General features: G+C 47.2%; 1 protein-coding gene across 2 annotated transcripts in view; it reads left to right on the top strand.

Moving 5' to 3' along the window:
- SH3PXD2A (SH3 and PX domains 2A) overlaps positions 1–22,843 on the top strand; it is a gene marked incomplete at both ends in the record, with an annotated part of 258,277 nt that overhangs the window by 100,579 nt on the left and 134,855 nt on the right. For both annotated transcript variants that reach the window (XM_082002289.1, XM_082002288.1), the window contains 2 exons: positions 9,607–9,683; positions 19,254–19,345. In XM_082002289.1, coding sequence (XP_081858415.1) covers positions 9,607–9,683; positions 19,254–19,345 — 169 coding nt within the window. The remainder of the gene's footprint in view (positions 1–9,606; positions 9,684–19,253; positions 19,346–22,843) is intronic.

Here is a 22,843-nt window from a genome sequence, read left to right as displayed (position 1 = left end):
TGTTGGTGCAGGCTACGTGTGCCCGCATGGCTCACCGTGTCCACTGCCTACCAAAGGAGCAGTTAGCTGTCCATCCATCAGCTGGGAAGGGGCAATAGGGGTGACTTCATGGTCAAGAGTTAAAGAGGAGGTGCTGCTGGGTGGCCTGGCCACCAACCTAACCCAAAGGCTGTTTTGTCAGGCAATGTGGCCAGATCGCGTGTCCCAGCTGGGTTACGGCACCGCAAGCTCGGAGGAGGCAGGGGAAGGGGTGCAGGTCTGGCTTCGGAGTCAGCGCAGGGAGCTGCAAACGTGACTGCACCGGTCAGCCCCTCAACATGTGCTGGAAACAAAAGTGCCCATCTCTCTTCTCCTGTAACACACAGAAATCAGCCATCCCTGCCTTAAAGCGCAGGCTCACGAGCCTTTGAAATCAACAGTCGCTTTTATCAGGGATCAGAGCAGGCAGAGAGGAAGTCCTTTCCAGAGACTGCCTTAATGACACAAAAAGGTAAGACATACTAAAAAGACATATCTGGAACCAGAGAATGATGCCTGTGGTTTGAGATGGTGTCTTGGTCTGTAGATAAACTTCCTGACTTGGAGGCCAGACAGCTTTGATCTGGTTGTTGTTCAATGGCTTCTGTGCCTGTTGTCGTGTACTGAAAATTCAGCTTAAAACTAGTCACAGGTTGCACTTAGTGAACTCCAGGACAGCACTTCGCTTTGGAAAGAGAGAACAGTGCTCTGTTTTGCAAAGCACAGGGGACTTAATTTCTGAATACTGCTCTCTGAAACCCTAGCTGGTGAGTTCCAGCCTCTGACAGGCACAGACACCTAGCTATGTTTGCTGCCGTGTTGTTTGTTTGTTTAATTTCTGTGTTAATCGGTGCCTTCCAAATACCACAACTGCTCTGAGGAGCACTGCCCCTGCTAATCTGACTGCTGAATTTCATCTCCTGTAATGTGGGACGTGTATACCTGGCAGCTGACTAACCGAGGTCTTCCACAGAAGAGAATTTTGTTTCATTTGTGGCAGAAATCAAGGTTTTGTTTTTTATTAGAATAAATGTTTGAACAGAAATATTTTCTGGCCCCAGATGCCAAAGTAGATGTATTTTCATTCTGCATGTGATCAACAGAGGGATCTAGGGACTGGCTTTATTGCTGTCGTTAGCATGTGCTCGTTTTGTGATCTTGTGAAGGCACCTTCGCATCCCTACCCCTCAATTTCTAACTGCAATGTTCCTGTAAGAGTATATGCTGTAGCACCACGTTCTTGCATGACCTACCTCCTACTAATACTAACTTTGATATATGTGGTGTGAGTGCAAATATTATTTTATTCACCACTCCGGTTCTCAACCAGCTTAAGGGTGGAGTCTCCCAAGCAGCGTTATTGCCAGTCACACCAAAGGATGTGGCTAGGACCTTACTGAGCTTTTCCAGTGTAGTTTGGCAAGGGTGCAGTGAAAATCCACCTCCCTCCAGTGACCTTGCTACAAGGTCTTCGACCCCAGTGGATGTAGCTCAAAGGCTCCCTGTCGGCAAGGCTGGCGCTGGCCCCGTGTCTGTGAGGTAGTGTCTCAGGCTTAGTGTCACACCAGTGTATGCCTTCATGACAAGTCTCGTAAGAGCTTATAAGACAGTGCTCTTGAAGAGCACTTATAAGGTAAGTGTTTTAGTAGGCTCAATTTGTTAAGGCTCCTGCTTTAAAAGATTGAGGTGGGACCATATGGTCCTTCCCTGATGGTCCATACCATTGAGTGTCAGTGGAAAGACTCCTGTTGCCTTCAACAGACAGTAGAAGTAGGACAGTAAGGAAGGTGGTACCTGGCATGATTTTGGAAAGACCAGAGGAAGAGTTTAGTTAGTGTAGCTACAGGGGACTGCAGGACTAGCCCTTCAGGAGGAGCATTTTTCACGGAAAAGGCGGCACAAAGGCACGTGAGAGACTCTTGTCTTTTCCTGCTCTGAGGGGCAGGATGGGGAGTAGCTTGGATGGTATGAGCGTGTTCACCAGCAAATATGTAATATGAACAGGGGCTGCTGGTTCCCAAACTCGTTAGGCCAACGTATAGTGATCCACATCATCCCCACACAACCCAGGAAGTGAAAGTTACTTGTGATTATAGCTCTGCAGACCGTCTGTGGACCACGAGTGATTTGGAAATCACAGGTTAGGAACCACTAACTACCTGGTTGAAAGCAGGTCACTGGCGTCAGCTGGTACAGGAGGAAAACCAAGTGTTTCAGCAACCAGATGTAGTGGTTAACATTTCTCTGATCAGTTTGGTATAGGATGTAGGTAGTTTGATGGTTATTTAAGCCCTGATGTTTCTGCATGTTGGATGACTTCGTCCTGGAAATCTGGAAACTGATCTTTTTGGAGGATGTTCAACAAAAGGCAGGGTGCAGTGGATGTGTAAGTGTGCAGATTCTTATCTTGGGGGAGAAGTATGCATAGGCAAAGGTGATGCTTTGGATCTGCATAGGCTTTCCTGTTTCTCTGTGCCTTTTGCTCCCAGCTTAGCAAAGACTATGCAAAGAGGGGGACGCTCCTGCATCCTCTCTGTGAGGAAGCTCTTCTGCTTCCTAAGGCAGTGTTTCTCAGGTGTTTTGAAAATGTGACCCTCGTTTGGCTCCTCGTTTTTGTGACACTCTGAATTATCTTCAGGTCGATTCCTTCTGGTGAGGGTGTGCCGGTGGCCAGTGTTGCATGTATAAATACCATTCTACCTCCTCCCCTCGGACAAACTGACTGCTTTCTGCAATTAAAAGCATTTGGCTGTTTGCAGGCTAACATAGCAGCTACAACCGGCAATTACAAATGAGTTCACTTTCCACCTTGGGGAAGCTGAGCTGTGTATTTCGGGGAGGCACCGATTTCACTGCAGAAATTGAAGACTTTACTCACCGAATCAACACTCCCAGCATTTTTCAAACACTCACAGGCTGGGAAGTTCAATTTTAAGGGATCTGGGGATCAAGCTACCACCCTCTTGTGTGGGCTAGATGCTTTGATGTACTCTGGCAGTTTAAGCAAGGTCATCTTTGGGTTTGCTGGTGCATACAGACCAATGCACAGAGAGCTGTCCCACAGTAAGAAAATTGAAAGGATATTTTTGTAGCACTTTTTCCTGCTCGTTCCAGACCAAACACTTCGTGATTTGCCTGCACTGTGATTCATGCCTTGCTTTGGAGAGGTGGGAGATTCACAGCTGGGGCAGCTGAAAAGGAGATTACAGGAGCAGTGGCTTGTTTGGGTGATAGCAGCAGGACACAGAGCAACATGAAGTAGCTGTTGGTTTATGCAAAACACTGTACAAACAGTAACAGAGCTGTGAGCTTGAGATTTGCACCCTGTGGCCCCCATCTGTCACTCCTGAATTTCAGCATCAGTGCTCATGGCTTTCCTCCTTCTTCCAGCTGTGCTTGGTGCTTGAATTCCCAAAGTCTGCACTAGCAAAGCTGTTCTAGAGGTGATGCTGTTGTCCCTGGAGGATAGCAACCACCCATACAGACAGTGGAAAGCAGCCAGGTTCAGAGGTAGGAGCTCTTTGCTGTTGGGGAATTCAGCTTCACCTCTTGCCTGTCTTTGGTTTCCCCTTGTAATTATTCACATAAGGGCATATTCTGCTTATCACTTCTAGTGGAGGAAGATTTCTCTTCCCGGTAATATTCTTTTATAGTCAAGCTGTGTTATTTCCCATGCTTTATGGCTTCTTGGTGATTTGCTTTACTGTTGCAGCTTATGCACATTAAAAACAGGATCCAAGTGCAGAAGGACACCCTCCTCACCATCCCCCATATATTGTTATTGCTTGTGTTGGCTTTCCTGGCTGCCCCATCTGTCTCCATCACCTCTTGTCACCTTCCATAGTAATTCCTGCTGATTAGAAAAGGTCTTTATCAACTGAGGCTCTTTGGCAGCCAAGTTCAGCCAACAGTTCTGACTCTGTCATGAGTTTCTACTTATTAAAAAAAGTCCTTCCCCCTCCCACTGGTGGAAACAGTATGAATCATTTCCCTCCCCTTTCTTTGTCAGGAGCAAATGCCATCAGTGTTAGGACCCTGGCACTGGCTTTCTGACTCCAGGAAATCATGGATGAAACAATCCATGGAAACTGGGATCCCCCAGTAAAAGCAAGACATTATTCTATAAGGAACACACCTTTTTTTTGGCTGCAGTCAGATTGCCCTCTGGTTGACAATCACACGTACTTCCATGAGAAACATAAAATTGTTCTTCTATCCCATAGGGCTGCACTGTTACCTATTTTACATTGCAAGGCAGCAGTGCGTCTTTAAATGTTCCATTTGGGAATTACATTGTGCGACAGGTGCCAGAGAGTTTCGTGCAGGACCCTGGGGTGGATGTCACAGCTTAAAAGGGTTGAGGGGAATTTATGTCATATCTGATTGCACATCTCTGCTTCTTCAGTGTATAAAAATAAGAATAACAGCTATGTGTAAGGAGTAGAAGCCTTCATAAAAATACTTGAGCAACAAGATGGGTTTAATTACACTAGAGGAAGCTGCTTAGCCCAAACAGAGAACGTGTAACTACATGAGGGTTAAATTCTTTTTTCTTGTTCACTGATACAACACCAGTGTAACTGCAAAAAGAGTCGGACCTCATCTCATTAGTGGACTCCATCTCTCAGAGGTTGATCTTAGGTTGAACACATTGCTTGGCAATGTGTATGCAGACCTGGTACCTCCCAGGTTCTCAGGTAAAAAGAGGAGAGAACCAAACAGCACGGTAACAAGAGCACCATGAAGAGGCAGAAACAGGAGCTCTTCCCTGCTCATAGGAGACAGCTGGCTGACGGAGCCTCCGCAGCTGCAGCTTCTGTAGTTGGAGGTGGCACATATGTCTTTTAAACGTAAATCAGATGAGACATCACAGTATTTTTCATGTACCCATTAGTATTCAGTCTGTCTACTGTTGAATATTTCTCATACGGTTTGCTTCATGTACTGCCCTCTGAAGTGTGGTGACGGTACTTGAAGTAGAAGTTTAAATGTGAACATTCATTTGTCCATTGTCCCTTTGACAGTGGGTTTGGGCTCTTCCTAACCTCTGACAGACACTCCTTGCCTGAAACAACCGGTGTCCTTTGATCAATCACCCAGACATCACTTGAAAGGAGACTTAAGCTCCACAATCAGAGAGTAAGAGAACGAGATGGATCTGTTCTCTGGTAGACTTGGAAAGGAGCTAAACAGCAATTTCCCTGCTTCCCCGTTGCCCTGCCACAGCTCTCACTGAGTACCTGGCTCCAAAGAGCAGCAAAGCTAGCAGCTCGGGGCTGACCACTGGCACAGTGGTGGGAAGATCACAAGGACATCTCTAGAAGGTCTCGAGGCCTAGATAGACAGCACTTCTTGCCAGTGAAAGATGTGATTAAGGAATTTGTTTTAAGGGCCATTTAGAGCTTACAAATCACCAGTCTAGGGCAGTAGATTCATCTGCTGTGACTGTAGAGGCTGTATAGTGTATGTCTCCCTCCCTTTAAGAGGAAAGACTGGACTCTCCTGCTAGGCATCCTCTCGGGGACTTCTAGTGCTGCCCTGCCTAGTGATGCCTGGTGCTGTCCTGCCTTCAGACCATGCTCCACAGTGTCACCAAGCCCACCAGGAGCTGGGCTGCTTCTCTGCATGAACCACGTACTTGACTATTACAAAGCATTGGGCTATGAACCTTTCTGGTGTGTTCAGCACGGACTTGTAGGCTGATGGGAGGCCAGAGTGTTGGGATGCTTTTAAGCCTCTACTACTCTTTATAAGGTTACACAGAAATAAAGCAGTATTCAGGAGATACCTTTAAACTTGCAGAATCAGCAGCTGCCAGATAGAGTCTTCTGCATAACTTAATTCTTCCCATTTTGTGCACCCGCTGTGTATACAGGGGGAAACTGGGGTCTTCTGGGAGAAAGGGTGTGTGGTCGCAGAATTAAAGGCTACATCTATATATATAGACAGAGAGATGAAGGGATGACTTAAGATGTCCCCTACAATGCTAAACCTGATACTTCGCCTCTTATCCACATTAATTTCCTAGGAATAATATTTACTTTAAAGAAAAAAGGGTAAAAATAAATACTGCTATCCTGCACCAGCAGCAGGGCTGGAGCCCTGTGTCTTCCCTGCATCTCCCTTTCCCAGTGCTCCTCAGAGTCCTTCCTAATATGTGCCAGACCTCCCTTGGCCCAGTCTGAGCCTGGCACATTGGTGAATGAAATACTTGCACGAGGCAGTGCTGTCCTGCGTAGCCTATAGCTTCCCATCCGAGACAGAGACGGACTTCCCCTTCATTTCCTAGCTGGGCTGCAGCATGGTTAAGAAGCTGCTCATCCTTCTGTAAAACAGGGGTGAAGTGCCTGAGGAGGCTTAAAAGAACTGCAGTAAAATTCAGGAGAGAGGAAGAAGCGCTGTATGTACTCGCATAGATGTAGATCCCTTCCTTAGAGATGTGGAAGCTACACAGAGGGAAAGCCGAGCGGCTCATAAACCACTACTCCACCCTCTCAAGGAAATTGCCCGGGCTGTTCTGCATTTACCAGCCAACCCACGACTTCCCGGCTTCACCTTAGTGCTGCGTGAAATGCTCCTTTCCACCGCCGTCCTGAGGGCACCTCGCTGGCTCTTACATTCCCCCACTGCTGGGCTCTCTGCCTGCTCTTTATTTCTTTGTGGCGGTAACGGGACGATCCTGACTACCTCGTTAGGCGAAGCTTTCCATTGAAGGGGTCTGTGTCCAGTGCACCCACTTGGAAAGTGTAAAGGAGTATACAGCATGGGTCTCGGGTTACCTTCTTTTCCAGTCCCATGGGACCTCCCCTGGTTTCGGAGGAAGACCACTAGAAATGGGGGAACTGGAGGAAGCACTGGTAACTCATACTGGATCTGCAGTGGTTCCTTGCTGGTCAATTGGGATGGATTCAGATGAGCTTCTGTTGGCAGTCTGTCTTCCTGGAGAAGGGGAGAAGCTGGGCATTTGGGAAGTTGTCCCACCTTAGAGGTGCTTCAGTACCCCTGGCAATGAGGCTTCTCTGCCCGAGGACCCCCGGGATTTGTGAGGGGGTCCCTCCTTGCTGCCCACCAGGACTGGACGTGCTTGTGGAGTGTCCTTGTTTTCCTTCTTGCTTTTTATGCTGATGACTGCTACTCCACGGTGCTCTAAACTACTCCACCTTCTCCAGATCTCAGTTTTGAATGCCAGACTGGACTAGGCAGCTACAGATCTTCCCCACAGCCCTCACTGAGCCTCTTCCAGCTTCCAATAGCAGAGGGAAAATCTTCCTTCTTCTGAAGGGATAAAAATGGAAGCACCTTCTGGACTTTGCTTGGTCCTAACACCAGAGTCATCCTGATATTTTCCATCTCCATTTAAGGACTGAATTAAGACTCATCATATCCTGGGGTCTTTTTTGTACTCTGTGTTTAATATAACGTTCTTTATTATATTTATCTTCTTTCTTATGTTTGAGCCTTTCATTTATTATGTTACTTTGAAGACTGGGCCTCCCTGTAAACTGTCTTTTTAGGAAAGCTGAATTGCATTTACAGGAGATTTTTAATGTGTTTAAGTCTTTGGTTCCTTTATGTTTTTATATGGTCACCAGTTTGACTTTCGACTGGTGGCTTGAACTGAAAACAGGAAAGCCAGAAAGTGAGAATGTTTCCAAAATGTTGCTTTCTCTTTGCAGTATATTTATAAAAGTTGCAAAGAAATACCAAGATCTTCCAGACCAGCATTTCTGGAGCACTGAGAAAGGAACTAGCCTTGTCTCTGCAGCTACCCACACACCCCTTTCCCCCAAAAAAAGAGGCTTACTGCAGTTATGCAGTACAAGTGCAGTGTGATCCTGGAGGCTCTCAGAAATAACAAGAAATGTTTTGGAAGTGCAGGTAGTTCTCCCCATTTACCGGACAGAGGAGCAGGAAAGCAGCGATGTTTAGGTGTGTCCAAAGCGGGTCGGTGCAGGGAGATGCGAGTGCCACTTTCCTTCTCCAGCAGCTTTTGACTAAATTGCTCAAGCTCAGGTGGACGTCTCAAACACCTATTGGAGATTTCCCTTGTGTCTGTGGTCGCCTGGCATCACATCCTACAGGGATGGCTCAGCACCAGCTTTGTAATGAGGTAACCGCAGGGAACCCAGAGACACAAATTTATGGCACTAGGAGATGGCTTCACCTCACAGGACAAACTGTTTCATAGACAGAATTGGGGATGGAGATAAAACACTTTCTCCTCTCTGAAACAAAAGGTTTTAACACCTTCCAGATTCGCAGCTATGGAGGAAAAGGCAACCAAAAGGGGCAGAGCCTGGGAGGGTTTAGATCCTCTGCTACTGGATTGTTAAAGGCTGCTGTTTCATTAACCTTTCAGCTTGTGTAACCATAACAAAATCAAACCCATATATTCAGATTTTAGATCTGATTTCATTTCCTAGTCCATTTTTTTTATCCCATGATCTATGGATGAGTATCTCATTTGCCTGTTGGCAGAAGAAGTCTGGAGCAGGGGGTGGTATATATGTCAGTGGTTTTTTTATGTAGACATTTCATGGACTAAATAATGCTGGCAGATACTGTTTTCTTCTACCGCAAGGAGAACATATAATTTCTTCTTGTCTCATTGCATTGAAAGAAATACAGCACAAAAGAAAAAGGCAAGAAAACCACCAAAAAAGGATATGAAGACATAATCCCTTCAAGCCAAAAAAATACCAATTCCATCACATCCTTGTGTGTGGGGAAACTCAGCTCCTAGATTATTTTGATAAACTTTGTTACAATCAGTTTCACACAAAACCCAGCCGTTTGTTTAATCTTAACTGGCTTGCAGAAATGTCATCCAATAAGGACACTGAGGTTATTATTTTTTTGCCTTCAAAAAAAGAGAGTTTGTTTATTTTCCTTCAATTATTTGGTTTCCTTCTGTAGATTTATAAGGGCTCTGTCACCAACAGCCTTGCATTTGCTCATGAGCTGGCTGTGTGGTTTGTCTGCCTGCGAGGGCAGGAGCACCCACAGTGGGAGGCAGCTGAGTGGGCAGGCATGGAGCCCGCATCCCACCCTGGCGATGCTCCCTGCGCTGCCAGCACGGGCGTGCCAATGCGGCCCTGAAGTGGAAGGGAGTCATAGCACAGCGTCGGTCCGTTCCAGGATAATGCCGTCACTAAAAGGGAACCAAAACTTTTTGCGTTATCTACAGATGAAATCAGAAAAACTCCCTCTGCCCTGTGAGTCGCTCTGGTCCGCTTGCGGTGGCTCGCACGAGCAGGGCTTTGATGGCAGTCGCCGAGGTTTCACAGAGCTGCCATGCCTGTGGTCGTTGTTGGCCGTGTGCTGCATCTCCTGTGCAAACTTAAGACCAGCAGCATCCAGCTGCAAGAGGTGCTGTCTGCCGCCGCTGCTGTGCGAACCGCACCAGTGCCGGGACTCCTCCGGCGGGGCCATAGCGGGGTTGCAGAGCTCGGCTGCCGGCACTGCCGACAGCCGGGGCTGGAGCCGCGGATGAAACCCTGTCTGCCACCCCTCCGCTTGCTGCTGTTGCGCTATCCCGCGTGGCAGGCAGTGCCCCTAACCCTCCCCTTTCATCTGTTCCCTCCTCAGGTAAGATCCTGTTCCGGAGGAGCCACGTCCGAGACGTAGCTGTGAAGAGGCTGAAGCCCATCGACGAGTACTGCCGGGTAAGAGCGGCGGGGAAGGTGTCTGGCAGCCCCTCTGCGGCGGGGCCACGGCCGCCACCAGCGCTGGGCTTCCCCCGCCAGACACTGCCGAGAGCTTCGTCTGTGTCGAGTCCATCGTAAGGAGGGATGGTCCCTCCCCAACACCACTAGGACTAACAGGGCAGGTGAAAACAGGCTGTTGTTTGCTCCCAGGGTCCTTGCAGCATTTCCCCTGCAAACTTTGTATGCCCTGGATTGGGGCCTCGTTTACTCAGTAAAGGCCGTAAGCCTCATCTGCCCAGAATGTGGATTTTATTTCTCCTTCAGCCTCGATGAATGTGGGATTTGAGCAGGCGGAGAGGCACAACTAAGGTGGCATTTTCTTCTATTCCCTGCCCGTCTGTTCCCCGGTGCTGCACGTGGGACAGTGCCGGCTGGCGCAGCTCTGGGGTGGACCGGTGGCTTCCAGGGGTGCTCCTGATGAGCGAAAGCCTGGAAACTTATTGCAGGGCAGAAGAGCACAGTTGTGTTGAGAAGGTTAAGTCACCTAATCTTTCCTTTCTAGCTTAGAGTTTATGATTTGCTGATAATTAATCCTCTGACAGTAGATTAAAAGTAATTTCTAAGCAAGGCGGATACCCAGTTTTTGTAAAGGTACCGAGTGCGTCAGCGCATAATTTAAGCCCCAGACTTCCTCTTATTTCCCGTGGGGTTTTCTTTCCGTTTTTAGAAAGCCAGAGGAGCAGGTGGAGGGGAAAAAATACATTCCCAAGAACTTCTCCAGTCAGACATTTGCTCATCCAAAATTGGGAGCAGATCGCCGAAGTGCCTGAGGCGTGCTGGAGGGGGGGCAGTGAAACCCGTGCCATCTGCACCCCCCGGGCGAGGAAGCTGCAATTAAAATCTTGTCTCATGAGATCAGTCTTTCTTGTATGACAATTAACGCACTGTCTTCCTGCCGGCGACCGGCCGGCTCTCTTTAAAATACATAGGGTCTTACTGCATCCCCAGCCACTCTCCTTCAGACAGGAACTGCCCGCGACGCGAGCGGCGAGGGCTGATGTCAGGGTTCACCCAGCAGATGCGTGGTGGAGAAAGCGGTGACTGACGCCAGGGGTGCAGCTGCTTCTCTGGGACCCCTTTGTCTGCGCCCCAGACAGACCCGACCTGCCCCGGCCGGGCCCGCCGGCGCCCCGCCGGTCACAGCCGAGGGACATGTTGTGGCGTCGGCCGCTGGCACGTTCGGTGGCACCGCAGCGCTGTGATTGCCGCCCCTCTTCCTTGCTTCCCCTTTTCTCTCCTGGAGAAGTCTGGCTCAGTTCACTCTGGTTCCGACAACACGGGGCAGATCTGCTGCTGCTGCCCAGCTCGGAGACATGGCTGGACGCTTCCACAAAGCCAAGCTGTTTACTTAACCTCTTTATTAATAGCACTGCTTTCATGAGCATAGACCCAGCCGCGTTGGGTTAGCAGTTTCCCCCAGCCCAGTGTTTCCCATGTCCGGCAGCAGCCACAGTGGTGCCCAGCAATGAGTATGACAAACCTATATTGACCCCTCCAGAATATTATCCCAGCTTCCAGTGATCTCTGGCTCCTAAGTTTCCTGTGCCTGATTTAGTGTCTTGTTATTTCATTTGCAGTTTACTGTAATTTCTATTTAATTTGCCTCTGTACTTCAAAGTAGAAGATGTTTAAATCTGGATGGCATTGGAGAGCGAGGCTGGTAGTCGCTGAAAAGCTTGAGCAGACATTGCATCTCATGTCTATGTGAGTGCTTCAAGAGGGCTACATCCTCCACAGTGTCTTTCTGCATGGGCTGTCAGGTCTTTAAGGAAAGAAGGTCCTGGCTGACTGTCCATTTCCCTGGGATGTATCTTGTTGGAGCAGGTATGACCATGGTTGTGCCTGAACAGTATGGGCTGCAGGTAGGTCACTGCTTCGGCCAGTGCTGGGAAGTAAAGCAATGCCAAGGTTTTTTTCTGAGCCCCTGCATTTGACTCCAAACCCATGCCTGGACATTAATTTGTGTCCAGTGTGGATGGTAAGCAAGCTTGTGCCTACTCTTCAAAAACAACATAGAAGTAGCTATGATGTCCTGCCTGTCATCAGATCCAGTTATGGGCTGATTTCTTCACCAGAGGTACAGCTTCCTTCCAATTACAGAAAAGTAAATGAAGACGGTAGTTGGTCACACTATTGCCTGGCACAGGACGTACCCAGTCATTCTTAAATCCCACAGTACACAGTTGTCAAACTGTGTAAATAAACAGAGGGACAAGAGAGTTGCATCTCATACCTCTCCTGACCTTTCTAAGTCTGCACATTTTATGGGAATAAGTTTTTTCTTTTGAACGTTTATGGTTCATCCAATTTGCATTTATTCAAAGAATAATTATCCTATGTTATTGCTGTTCCAAACCTGGCCCAGGACATGAAATTCCACAAGACTGAAAATAGTGATGAAAATCAGGCACTGAACTTCAAAGGTACAAAGAATTGAGGGAAACAGCTTGTAGAAGGAGAACTTCTTGGTACAGTGAAGTCAGTGGCAGTTCTCTGTTATTGACCTTCAGCAGGGACAGGATTTCATCTCTGGGGCTTAGGAGAGGCTTAAAATTCAGAAATGCTTTCTTGCTACCTTCACTGAAGATCACCACTTACAAGGTTTCTGGGAACATGGCCGTACTGTAATCTTTCCATCCCAATATGAAGTTATGGACCGACAGAAAGCTGTGAATTAGGAACAGAAAATTAGATGGTGTATCTGAACCAGTGGCCTCACTTCACCAGCCTAAACCAGACATAGGGTCTCTCTCCATTCAGCTGTAACTACAGAGGGAACCTAAGTGACTCGCTTAGCTCCAATGCTAACGTCTAGAAAGCTGAAGTGAAATGCCATTAATCCCCTTTCGGTGTAAGACGGGAATTTTTTTTTTTTTTTTTTGCTAATAAAATAATATTACTCACTCCAGTTTCTTACCCTGTAGCAGCTACTGGTGCATGTGTGTGACTTGTGAGTGGGATCATGCCCACCTTGTTGTAAGTGTTAGCTGTTTTCTGCATTTCTTCCCCTATCCAGTGGATGTTTTGACTCTTTAGAGAATTGTATAGAACTGTAGCACAAGAGCATCATTTTGACAAGTTCAGTGCTGCTTCTAGAAAAGAAACGTGCAAAGCTTATGGTCCATGCTAGTCTTAAAAAGGGTAGACAGACCACATACTTAATTTTGGAAAACTTAAAGAATTGTGCTGGAATTATGTGGGTGAATTTGATGGAGAAAATCTGACATGGGATAATAAAATTAATAAATGAGACAATAGACCTTTGTCCACTGGAATTTGTGAGGAAGTAGAGGAGGGAGGCTGGTTCAGATGCAAAGTCGTGGTAATTTTTTTGCCAGATGAGGGTTCTCCATCCATTTTACCTGCCCTGGAAAGACGAAGCACAGATGGGCCCTGGCAAACGAGCAGTGCAAATGTTCAACCATTTGTTGTTGTGTTTGTGCAGGCTGTCTCTGGCAGAGCATGGTGATGTGCGTGGCTGAGAAGCAGGTCTGACTTCTGCTGTGTTGGATGTGTGGTGGCTCCTGCACTGGGCACAGGAGAAGTGACAGGCAGAGGCTGGCTGAGAGTTCGCGGGGATACTTGGCAGTAAGGGGAGGTCTGCAGAGTGTTCTGTATCAGGGGCGTGAGCCCTCTGGACCCTACAGCATCGGCCTCCCAACGCTTCATGCCTGGCTAGTTCTTTATTGCATTGTACCAGCTTAGAGAAATGCTGTCACAGCGGTAATTAGGCCAATGTGTTTGCTACGGCCGCAAGAAACTTTGAAGTTTCAATGAAAAACAGGGGTGGGACGCACGGGGGAAGATTTCCCGGACTTTTCTCATCTGTAAACATGAAAGTGCAGGGTTTGGGTGGTAACCTGAGCAAGTTACCGAACAAACTGCATTTTGCCAGTAAATGTGTGCTGCCCACTGGAATTGGTATCACTAGATGATTTTCCTCTTAACTGTAGGCTTAGAGTTAGTTTAGTGTGATTTAAGGTCTTCTGGCCTCATTGGGCTTGGTTTTCTTAATTTGTTTAGGAGTTTTTGCCAATATGAAAGAAAAAGCAACTTCATAGACTTGGCTTGCCAGAGGCTTTTTATTTATTAGGCTTTTGATGTCCCAAACACACCTCTGGTGTATGCTTGTCCAGTATGTACTGTCCTGTGTTCAAGAAGGACCTCTCAGATTGGTGGCTCACAAAACCGCCGCTCTCTCCTTCCCAGCCCTCTGGGAAGACGCAGGCCAGCATTTGCAGACTTGCATCTTTGTGCGTGTTGGTCCTAATTGAAGGAAGCATCTTTGTGCAGGGAAGCTGTGAAGTCCCATTGTCATAAACACTTACCTGAATTTGTCACATGCCTTCATGCTGGCCTGACTGGAGGTGGATTGAAGTAGAAGCTTACAGGCTATAGTGAGGCTTGAGTACCCAAATGCATGCCACCTAAATAAAAATTAGATGAGTAAGTCACATCAGTGCCAGGAAATATTGGTTGTTCTTTTATTAATGTCCACAGTGTGAGACACCACACTTCAGAAACATAATTACCTCCCTCTTGGTCTCTCAGTGTGCCTCTCTTTCAAGGTTTAATCCTTGAACCTGTCAAGACAGATACACAGACGTTTCTGTCTCCATTGTACAAGTAAGCTAGTGCTGATTGGAGGTGAATAGTTAGTTCTGGTCAAGAATGAAAAAGTTTAAGGGAAAAACTTTCAAACTTCATCTGTCATTTTTTAATTGACATTTCAGAATCCTGATGTGTTTAGAGCAGCTGCAGTAATGAGTTTATTATTTGCAGTGCCCCTCAGCACCTGGAGTAGAGCCTTTCTTTCCATTGCCTTATGGTCCTTCCATGCCAGAGGCTCAGAACTATGTCCCAGGCCCCAAAATTTGGCACCCTCTTTTCCTCCTTCCCTCAGCTCTTTATTTATTCCTACATCTCCTCACTTCTCCCGTCTGAGTCACCGCCATGTACTCTTCATCCATGTCTCTCTCTGACACTCGGTGTTTGCCGTCCAACCTCCACACTCCAGTGCTTTGTGTTCGAGCTTGGAGTTACTTTAGGCTCTCACCAAAACAGAAGTGGAAAGTGTTTTCAAGTAGGCGAAACAATTTATTTCTCTGTTCTGAGAAATGAACTATTTTAATTGCACCTTCCCCCTTGCTGGACTCATTGCCATTCCCAAATGTCTGGCACTAATGATTAACGTTAATTAAAATGATAAACTATTGGGAACGGCATACTTAATAGGAAGAGTCAGGGAGTCATAACCATGCAGTACTGTCAGCTGTCTCTGTGTATTTGCGTGCAGAGCTGGGATTAACCCCACTGAACGTTAGGGATCCAAGAGCGATATATCTGAACTCCCTCAATTAGCTGCGGGGAGAGACAGTCAACGATTCACCCCACCCAGAGCTAGACGTACGTGGTGGGGTAGACAGAGCAGCCCCTGAAGGCGCTGGTCTTTCTCTAGGAATTATACAAATTGACAGACGAGTGTGACCAGTCTCCCATTTTAGACATATAAAGTTCAGCGGGGCGGATATCGTTCTGTGCGTATAGACACACACGCCTACACGCGCGCTGTATATACATATATATATATATGTTGCTGCATGTACACATCTCTGCGTCTATTTTTAATAAATGTATCTGCATAAATGCAACACACAGCACTCGGCCCATCCTTACAAATACCTGCATGGTTTTACACCCGTGCATGTGTACTTTGTGAAGCCTTTGAGCTGTTCTGTAGTCCCACGGAGCTGCCTGCGGTTCACGTAACCTTACGCGATGCCCCCCTGCCCCTGCCCCGTGCCCCGTTTGCTTCAAAGGCCACGTGCGGCGCGCAGCAGCCTGCCTGCAGACGTGCTGGTGCTGCGCGAGCAGCCGCCATCCCCGGCGCCGAGGGCTGCTTGCTCGCGCCGTGCCTGATGCTACAGCTTTTCTAATAGCCTTCCACGCTGCGAGACTACCCGAGACCCGTCATATAGAGAGGCAGACATCGTTACAGGCTGACATAACACATAAACACGTATCTCCTAAGGGGCGCGTGAGGTCTGAGCAGTGCACATCCGCCTGTGCATGCCGAGCAAGGAAACATGCTATTACTGATAATACTCGGTGGTTGTGCAAGGCTGAATTTTGCTCACTGGCACTTTTTATCTCTCACCTTTCCTGTGCAAATTCCTTGCTGTTTCTGGATGCTTGCTGTTTGTAGCTGTGTGCATTTACCTCTGATTTCCCCATTCCAGGAAAAACGTCACTTTCCTGCCCTTTCCATCCTTTCACCATCTGTTTTTCTCTTTTTCTTTACCCTTTTTCCTTGACCCTGCAGTCTTTCCTTCAGGCTGTTGCAGCTCTGCCTTGGAACCGTCTTGCTGGAAATGCCAGAAACTTGCATTTTCCACTTGCAGAGTGACAGTAGTGTCCCTCATCTCCTCAATGCGCTTTTTGTTCGCTCGCTGGAATCGTGTTGGACTTGGCTTGCTCCTGGGTGGATGTTGTGTGTTTGCTGAAGAGACGTTTGTTTCTCAAAAAAGTGTTGCTGCTCCCTGCCACTCTCCAAAATCAATAGACTGACTTTGCCTGGTTTTACACCCTTGTTTGCACTCTTACCCTTTCTTAGCATTTCTTACTCCATCTTAAGGTTTTGTTCCTTAACAAAAACAAGTAAAAATTGACTGGCTGCAGACTTACACCTAAGCTCCCCGAGAAATAGGCAATGGCAAGTTACTACTTGGTATTCTACTCGATTTCATTTCACCTCCATGCACTGGGCTGAAAATTGCTGTACTTTGGGAGGTGATTCAGAAGCAGGAGAGCCTGCCCTGCCCCAGGGCTGCTGTGTCCCTAGGGTGGGAAGGTGGATGGCTGGGTGTGGAAGAGGTTTCGGCTGATTTTTATCCACTGCCTGCAAAAGCCTGGAGTCATGGAGGTGCTTTTCAATTACCCCCCTTTGGCCGGGCAAGACCACAGTGCTCCTGGAGACTTCCAGGCAGGGAACCACTGATTCAGCGGGGTCAGATTTCCTTAAGCTTCTGAAGATTTAGAAACACAAATCTCCATGGCAGCTTGGTAGGATTTGTGCTACTCCATCACCAAAAATCCATTCTGTGCTCCAGCTCAGTATTGATATCTGTAGCCTGGTTTTTGGGAAGGGTGAACACCTGTGACCTGTACAGAAGTGGTGACTCTTTGAGCAGGCGTCTGATGTCCAGGACCCCCTGTGATAGATATAACTTGGGTATTTGTGTTTCTTTAGTAATGATACGTATCATTTGCAGTGCTTGCTCTTGCCCCATTGACTGCACAAGATCAAGCCCTTTGAGATTTCAAAACATACTGTAGATATTCAATATCTGAGCCTCATAACCTTTCTGTAGATTAGGTAAGTGTTATTGCTCAGCCTGATAAATGGGTAACTGAAGCTATATCCCTACTGAATTTGATGGAAAGAGGTTAAGCAACCTGCTCAAACAGAGGAGGGTGTTAGTAATAGAGTCACTGCTAAATCTCAACCCCATCCACTGTTGGTTAGACAGCATTGCTTCTCTATGTAAGTCTGTCTCCTTCTTCAGATGCAGATGAATAAAACATGCCTTAATGTTGTCTATGTCCTTGTTAGCCTGTGCTGGCAAGGCACTTCTCTTTCAACATGCTGTGATTGTTACTATTCCCAAGTAGTTCCTGACTTCCCAGTGTTAGTCCTGATGTGCCAGCTGGATGTATGCGTTTCTGCACGCTAGGAATAGGGGCAGAGAGCTCACACCTTCGTTAAGCTTTTAGGCAAGATTGAGTGGATAGCGGTAGGGACCAGAGCATCCTTCGTTCAGATTAAAGCACCTGAGTTTTCCACCTGTTATGTTTCATCCTGTGTTAGTTGCAGCAGCCAGCAGTGCTCTCTGTACGCGTGCGCCGGCATTTGGACCTGCCAGGCTGTTGCCCTGCTTCAGCATCTGATGCTGCCTCCTCATTGCAAGGTATCTTTTTCTGCTCTACAGTGCAGTTCCACGTGACCAAAGGCCAGGGCCTCATTCTTCACAGGCCTGCTGATATCAAATGGATTTTCCTTGTGTTTTTATAACATCCCTCCACCAAGGAAAGCAGAGCTGTAGGTGTGGAAGCACTTAGCTTTGAATTTCAGGCCACCTCAAAACAAGACCCTATCGTCTAATACTGGAGACCTGCAGTTTCAGGGCAGGATGTTTGCATTTTTCAGCTCTTTTCCTTCACATCCCCAAGCAGAAGTGGTCTTGGAAACAAATCTGGCCAGTTAAAAACAGCCATGAGGGTAACCAACTGCCCTGTCCTGCCTTCATGCTTTGGTTGGGCCTTCTGGTGTGTCTGACTCAGATCAATCAGATGTCTCATGGGTTGGTATAACCAGTTCGCCCTAGTGCACCTTCATTTAGGTCTGGTGCAGTTTTTCATCCATCTTTCAAGATTGTTTGTCCCACTTTCAACTAACAGAAGAGACAGACAATCTCATTTTGTCAAACAGGTTTACAGCACCTCTAAGAAGCTTGGTCTGTATTTAACCTGTGGCCTATTTTCAAGGTAACTTAGCACAGGAGGAGGTGAACTCGAGCCGCTTTTCCTCCCCTGCTGGTCATTTATGGAGACAATGTCAGAGTCATGTCACTTAAAGCTGCTGTCCCATCTCTGTGGGCTGGGGACAGCTCTTTAGCCCCTTTTGGCACCATCAAACTCTAAATTCTGAAGAGCGAATTCAGAGCGTGTTTCTGCCTTGTGTGCTTGTCTCATCGGTTTGAAGTCTCACTTTCCAGTAGACTTCAACATAATGTGGTTGCTTTCCAAACTGTTATTAACTATTGCTGAATGCAACAAGCGCTGTGTACCTCTGCCTTGCAGAGTGCATGGGCATTGTTAGCCAGGATGTGCTGCGAAGCCTCCTTCATGCATGAATAGTCTCTCTGCCTTTTTTTTCCCAGACACTTAATCGAACTTCCTTGCCGGTTAATTTAGGAGCAAATTGTTGTTTGGTTTGGTTTTGTTGTTTTTTGGGGGTACTTTAGCAAACTCTGCTTTTTCTGTTGACAGTGCTTAATGGAAAGCTTTATGGAGCACATTAATCTGTTGTATTAGTGGGTGTTGAGTCTGTAGATTTCCGCTGCGTGAATTTGTGTGCATTGACAGAAAGCCTGTAAGCCCTAACCGCATTGTTTGAGGTGCTGTGCAAACACACGGCACGGAGACTGTCCCAGCCACAGAGCACTTATCTACTCAGTGTTATGATTTGGCACATGTGGACCAAATTCTACTCCTGTATGCATGCAAAATCTACATTGGTGGACTCTAAGAACCATTGCTTGTCTCAATTCATTGCATCCTACTTGGCATTTGCCATCAAGACATGCTATTTTCTTTCTTCTCAGGTAAGTAGTCAGGCATGATGCTTTCCTTTTGTATTCCCTTCCTCCTGCCAGGACTGTTTTGTGCTCTCTTGCTGGGTAGTTTAGATGTTTGAGGCCACGTTTCGAACTTTTCTAAGTGCTTTTCCCTCCTTGTTTTGTTTTGCAGGCACTGGTTCGGCTTCCTCCTCACATTTCACAGTGTGATGAAGTCTTCAGGTTCTTCGAGGCTCGCCCAGAAGACCTTAACCCTCCAAAAGAGTAAGTGCTGTGATGGATTTCCAGTGCTGCTCAGTTCATTTTGATTAGCTGGAAGGAAAAGGTCATTTGGTTTTATTACTGCTGTAGGTGTGGGAACAGATTTTGTAGCTTTCAAGCACTACCTAGAAAATGCCCGGCAATTATGTACAACCACATTGGGTGTGTGGAGGACAGTGGAGTCAAGCAACCCTCAGACAAAATTTTCAGCCATCCTCCGCCCACCTTTGCATTGTTTCTTGCTGATGGTTCTAATGAGGGAACCTCCCCTGGCTTGTGGGTTTTACCTGATAATTATCACCAAAGAGTCATTTAGTTCCCAAAAGCATTGGCTCAGCAGCAGGGGGAAATCCTGCCAGTAAGCACTTGGCTCATAATTACCAGCTGCTTCTTTAAATGTACTGCTGCCCAGAGATACTTAGTTATCTGAAGGGAGCAAGATTGTGGTCCAGATCCAAAATTGTCTCTGGAGAGTCTATTCTTTCTAAGCAGGAAGCCAAGAAAAGGCTGGGAAAAGAGTTCCCATTCAACACGAAACAGAATCGTAGCCTTTACCTTGGAGCAGACAGGCTGATTCATGCTGATGCAGTCAGGGTTCAGAGGACCAGTTTATCCAGGGAAAGCATTGGGAGGAGGGTATTTACAAGCAACTGCGCTGCCTCGCCTGATATTTCCTTTTCTCCTTCATACCGAACAGGATATATTTTATTGTGCTCTGCAATAAGATTTTGACTTGGTCCCATTGTGTTCTGTGCTGCTGTGTTGCAAGATTTGAAACTCAATTGCAGGCTGTGTTGCCATAATTTGCTTTCTCCAGTGTTTGCACAGCCCACTGGGTAAGGGGAAATGGATGTAGAGCTTTTGGGTTTTGGGCACTTCAGCACACGCAAACCTGTAGTTAGCGGAAAGATTTGTATTGGCTTCAGCTGTCTGCTCCCATGCTGGTGTAAAGGAGAGGACCTTTGCAGTTTGATTTCCCAAACTTTGTCTCTTGCACGTATATGGTTTTATGCAAGGGGATGCATTAGCATTTGTACTAAAGAAAGCGCTGTTAGCATAGCTGAGAGTGAAGTCTTTTGTTTTTTGAATGAGAAAAAGAGCAGTTTTTAAATCAAAGGTCTCGAAAAAGAGCTGCTTTTTTTTTTTTTTTTTCCCCCTAGCCAGCCTTGTTTTAGAAAAATGTCGGGGGTGAATACAGTGGCATGTTCATTGTTAAACATATATTGCAAACTTAGAAACCATTGCAGCAGGATATGCCTACACTTGTGAGACCTGCTGACCATCACAGTTTCCATTTAGTGTCTGTAAGAAGGTTTGCAAAGGTTGCTTGATCCCACAACACCCCCGTGATGCACGAGGACATCCCCACGTGCCAGGCAGAAACAGACACCCCGGAGAGGAGTGAGGTCCCCAGGGTTATGGGACAGTTCACCTGGAGGATCTCAAATGGACCTCGGGAGTCTGCTTTAAATGCTGTTAAACATTCCTTTCTGCTTTCTGTACTGATACAGACCCAACACCATTAGGCCTGAGTAAAACAGAGTCAGGACTGGACCTCCACAAGGCAGGGAATGGGGACCAAGGCCCACCCCCAGGCTGGCACGAGCCATTATGGCTTGCTTTCTCTTTTCCCTCATGCAAGTTGCTGAGGGCCTTTTGCTGAGCTCCTGGTTCCACAACCTTGCAGCAATTTTCAAATTATGCATTTGCTTCCCCCCCTCGCCCCGGAAAACAAAAAAAGACTAAATTTTCTCGGCCCGAGCCTTGCATCTTATTCCAACCTAGTAATAAGTGTGATTTATTTCCCTGGAAAATGTAGAGCAATAACCTGATTAAATCTCACTTCACTAATGTCTGCAAGACATTAATCTAGCTGGGTTTAAACAAATCCTACCTCGTCTTCTGTAAGCAAACAGATCTTAGGGAAGGTGTCTAAGGTTTCTGCTGGGAGCGCTTCACAAAAGATGTATTGTTGAAACTGAAGATTAGTCTCTACAAAAAGATGATGTAAAAGCCAACGGAAACATCTTAGTGTTTTTCTTCTGTGAACTGAAGGGGGAAGGGCTCACTGGACCACTGTGTAGGGTCCGGGGGAAGGACACCTCCAGGGCGATTCTCAGCCGGAGCAGTCACTGCAGGAAGGAGCACTATCAGCCAGAGAAATCCCCTATTTGTTCTCTCATTTTGCTACTCTGCCAAGCCCCTCCAGAAACCGTGAGCCAGTGGTGCCCAAGCCCCATGAATTCAGTCTTCCCCAGACCTCACAGTCCATCATTCATCTCACTGGGGGTGGTAGGGGTGTAGCTTGAGGACAACATCTAGACTACCCTAATTATTCTATCTATTTCTTCAGCTGCTTGTTTTAGCCCTCAGTGCAGAGGTGGTTCATACATTGGCTTATCAGCATAGGCATGGCATTCAACTGCCTGGGTTAAAGGAGAAAAATATTGCCAAGCAAGGGACTCAGCCACCAAGGGATGGCAGAATGGAGTTACTTGTGCTGCCTTCACATCTTCTCTCTGTGCACAATGAGAGGGTCTTTAGTTTCAAGATCACATGCTCTGATTTTCTGCAGCAGCTCAGCCTCTTAAGACAAAGCGTGACCTAGAGTTTAATTAACTAATTTTCAGGAATGTAGCCTTAAACCCATGGGCATTTGGGTAGTTGAGCCCCAAGCGTCCACTGAGTTATTGCATGTCTGCAGAGCAGTGACTGAGCATGTGCTCCCGGCCAGAAAAACACAGAAGCTTAAACTTTGAGGGAGGAGGCACAAAAAAAGTCTGGTTTACCTCGCAGCTGGGACGTGCGGAGAGGTGTCCACACCTGTCATGGCTGAGCCATGACCCACGATGATGCACATGCAGTCATTTATGTATTACTGCAATAATTCAGCTGTGAAGCTGTACCCTTCACTTCTGTTCCTACTGTCTTAAAAGAAACCAACATTTCCCTGTAGTCCCTTAGGCACTTTTACAAACGTGCTCCCGGCTTCTTCCTTAACTCTTCATCTGCCCTACCCTTGCTTCTTCCCTGCTTCTGTGTACTGTCCTCTCCAGGTTATGCCGTGTTTGTCTTGCAGGCTGCTCCCTGCGGGGTCATTTCCTACTGCTGCTGTGCTCCCATTGCCCGCAGTGCCGAGCAGCTCGCAGGCCAGCCATGATAAAACCGGGGCTGTCCCAACGCTGTTATAACCTGGCCAGCTTGTTCGGTTGGATTTGCAGCTTAGGTTTTCTGTTTCGGTGATGGTCCAGGCTTTCGAGTCCTGTGACAATAGGCAGAAGGTATTCCTTTCAGCCCCATTAAACCTTTTCTGGGTACAGCAGCTTACAGGCAGATAGCTGGAGAGATGTCTCAGGAAATCACAGCGTTTGAACCAGCTGACAGTCTCCTCCGAGTCTGCCTCTGCCGGTGCGGGTCAGATAGCACCTAACCAACAGCAGGTTTCCTTCATGCTGCATGGGAGAGACCATAGGAGGACACTAAATACCTCCATGGGATAGT

Source organism: Phaethon aethereus (genome assembly GCF_964289735.1).
Source record: "Phaethon aethereus genome assembly, chromosome: 7".
Lineage (NCBI taxonomy): Eukaryota > Metazoa > Chordata > Aves > Phaethontiformes > Phaethontidae > Phaethon > Phaethon aethereus.
The sequence above is the reverse complement of the archived record's forward strand: the minus strand, read 5'-3'. Positions and strand labels throughout refer to the sequence as shown.